We start from the raw sequence: 2,401 nt of genomic DNA, 5'->3' as shown, positions 1-2,401 counted from the left end.
CTCAATAAAACTAGGAAAAAATAAGATTTAATTCAAGTAAAAGCTGGAGCACAGAAGGAAGAATTGAAACCTATGTCAGTTTTTATTACCTCTGTCTTTGGTGCCTGGCCTCTTTGTTACAGAGTTCAATACACACGGCTCACCTAGAAGTCGGAAAAATCCCTCCAGGTAAAGAATCATGAGAGCAAAGGCAATATAGAATGGGTAGTGGAAGAAAACAGTCACGAACACTAGCTATGATCACCACATAACCAGATGTGGAAACAAGGACAGCAATAATGATTTCTTCTTTATTTTAATGTGAATATGTTTATACAAATTAGCCAACTATTTTTCTTTCCCTTGGTGTCTTAGCTATCAAGGATCTCAGATCCCCCTCACCTATCCCCATAACTATAGTAGCCCTTATTATTGGCATATTTGTGGTCTCCCCTTTTTTCTCAGGGGTTTCCTGATCATTGCATTTGTCTTTTTTTTGTTAACCAATTCATATGTTTGGGGGGGTAAGGAAAAATTTAATAAGTAATTATTCTAACAGTAATCAGATTTTGGATAACTCATTTATTTATTTTCCTTTTTATATAATATAGATTTGTAGTGGTAATACATACTTTTTTCCTTTGGAACATATTATATATAATAACAATGAAATGGTGGCTGAATGATTATTTTTTTCTAAAAGAGGCTTTATTAATCAGGGTTCAGTCAGAGAAGCAGAACTGCCCAGAATGAAAGTGTGTGTGTGTTTGTGTACACAATTGCAATCATAGGCAAAACAGTCTCTGTAAGGTTATTGTGTTCACATCTCATGCTGGAAATTCAACTCTATGGGCCAAGCAGTCAGCAAGGACAGATGGATGAAAATTATGGGAGAGAAAGAACAAATCAGAACTCACAAATGCAAGCTGGAGTTTATGAGGACAGACTGAAACCCATGTTAAGTTCTTGTTGCCTCTGACCTTGATGGAGCACTTGCTTCTACTGCCTCACACCAAAAAGGTGAGCCAGAGGATAAGTGAAGATATATGGGTTACGAAATGGCTGCTGTTTCACTTCTGCCCTCCAAATATCATCCAAGAATTTGTCTTGGCCTGCCACCATCGCAGCCCCTCATGGTAATAGAGCCACCCACTTGCCGGGGCTCATATAAGCAGCAAGGGAGTGTTTCTGGCCCCCCCTCCCATGAGGCAAATGAGAGGCGATAAGTATGATGCTTCCATAATACATTTGGATGTCTTCAGCTAAGTTTAATTCTGAACTATGTGATTCCTCCTAGGCTCAACTTTGTCCTTGCACATCTCCAGGCTCATCTGCAAAATCTACAGTTCATAATAGAGCTACTGTACTGGCAATTGGAAGAAGATTCTGAAGATAGGGAGATTCAGCTGTCAATCTTTGAAAGTTTCTGTGGTCTCTTCAATCTAGATGTAAATGACATGGAAAAATCTAGTGCTGAAGTGGTTTAAATATGTTTTGGAGGTTACTATTTATAGACTACAGTATTTTTCCAATTACAATCCTTAGTTGTCATTCAGAAGGCTGTGCTCTTATCACCAATTTTATTTGAAATGCTTTGTATTGTAGAGTATCACCATGCATTTTCTGTTTTTAATTAAAGTATAGAGCCCTGGCTGGTGTGGCTCAGTGGATTGAGTGACAGCCTGCAAACCAAAAGGCTACTAGTTTGATTCCCAGTCAGGGCACATGCCTGGGTTGAGGGCCAGTTCCTTGTTAGGGGTAAGCAAGAGGAAACCCCATTGATGTTTCTCTTCCTCTCAGTTGGTTGGGTGTCATCTGGTAGAGGGAAAGGTTGCTGATTTGATTCCATCAGGGCACATGCCTGAATTACGAGTTTGATCCCAGTCAAGGCATGTAGGAGAGGCAGCCAATCAATGTAATATTGATGTTTCTCTCCCTCTCTTTCTCGCTCCCTTCCCCTCTCTCTAAAATAAATAAATAAATAAAATGTTTAAGAAAAATTAAAAATAAAATAAATTTAAAAAAGAAAGTTGGCATCCAGTTTTCACAAAGTTCTTACATTTGATAAGACTAAATACTGCCTTGCCATTGGGAACTTCCTTGTTCAGGCTTGGATGTTGGTACCATTTGTTAAAACTAGTCTGCAGTACAATGTTGTGAGTTGCCCACTTTGTACTTCATTTGCTTCTATAGTTTTTACAAAGAATCAAAGTGCTATGATAAATTCTTAAGCTCAGATCACAATACAGCAAAGTCAATTTATTGGGTTAGAGTATTTCTTTTTTATTTATTCTTATTTTTTAAAATATATTTTATTGATTATACCATTACAGTTGTTCTATTCCTCCCTTCATTCCCCTCCACCCTACACACCCCCTCCCCTCCCCTTCCCCCCTTTATTTTATGTCCACGTGTCTCAAGT

At 38.3% G+C, this 2,401-nt stretch overlaps 1 protein-coding gene across 1 annotated transcript; it reads left to right on the top strand.

Annotated features, from left to right (window-relative positions):
* Positions 1–1,276: 1,276 nt before the first annotated feature.
* On the top strand, positions 1,277–1,499 carry LOC118996069 (uncharacterized; the record flags this gene model as incomplete). Its single annotated transcript, XM_037059286.1, is given in 3 exon segments — positions 1,277–1,416; positions 1,419–1,445; positions 1,448–1,499. Coding segments are annotated over 3 exon segments (219 nt in total), but the record flags the coding sequence as incomplete, so codon positions are not given.
* Positions 1,500–2,401: the final 902 nt, after the last annotated feature.

This window comes from Sturnira hondurensis, unplaced genomic scaffold (assembly GCF_014824575.4).
Source record: "Sturnira hondurensis isolate 20B ecotype Veracruz unplaced genomic scaffold, ASM1482457v3 Scaffold0010754, whole genome shotgun sequence".
In the NCBI taxonomy this organism is placed as follows: Eukaryota; Metazoa; Chordata; class Mammalia; order Chiroptera; family Phyllostomidae; genus Sturnira; species Sturnira hondurensis.
Note: the sequence above shows the minus strand (reverse complement) of the source record. Positions and strands in the feature narration are given on the sequence as shown.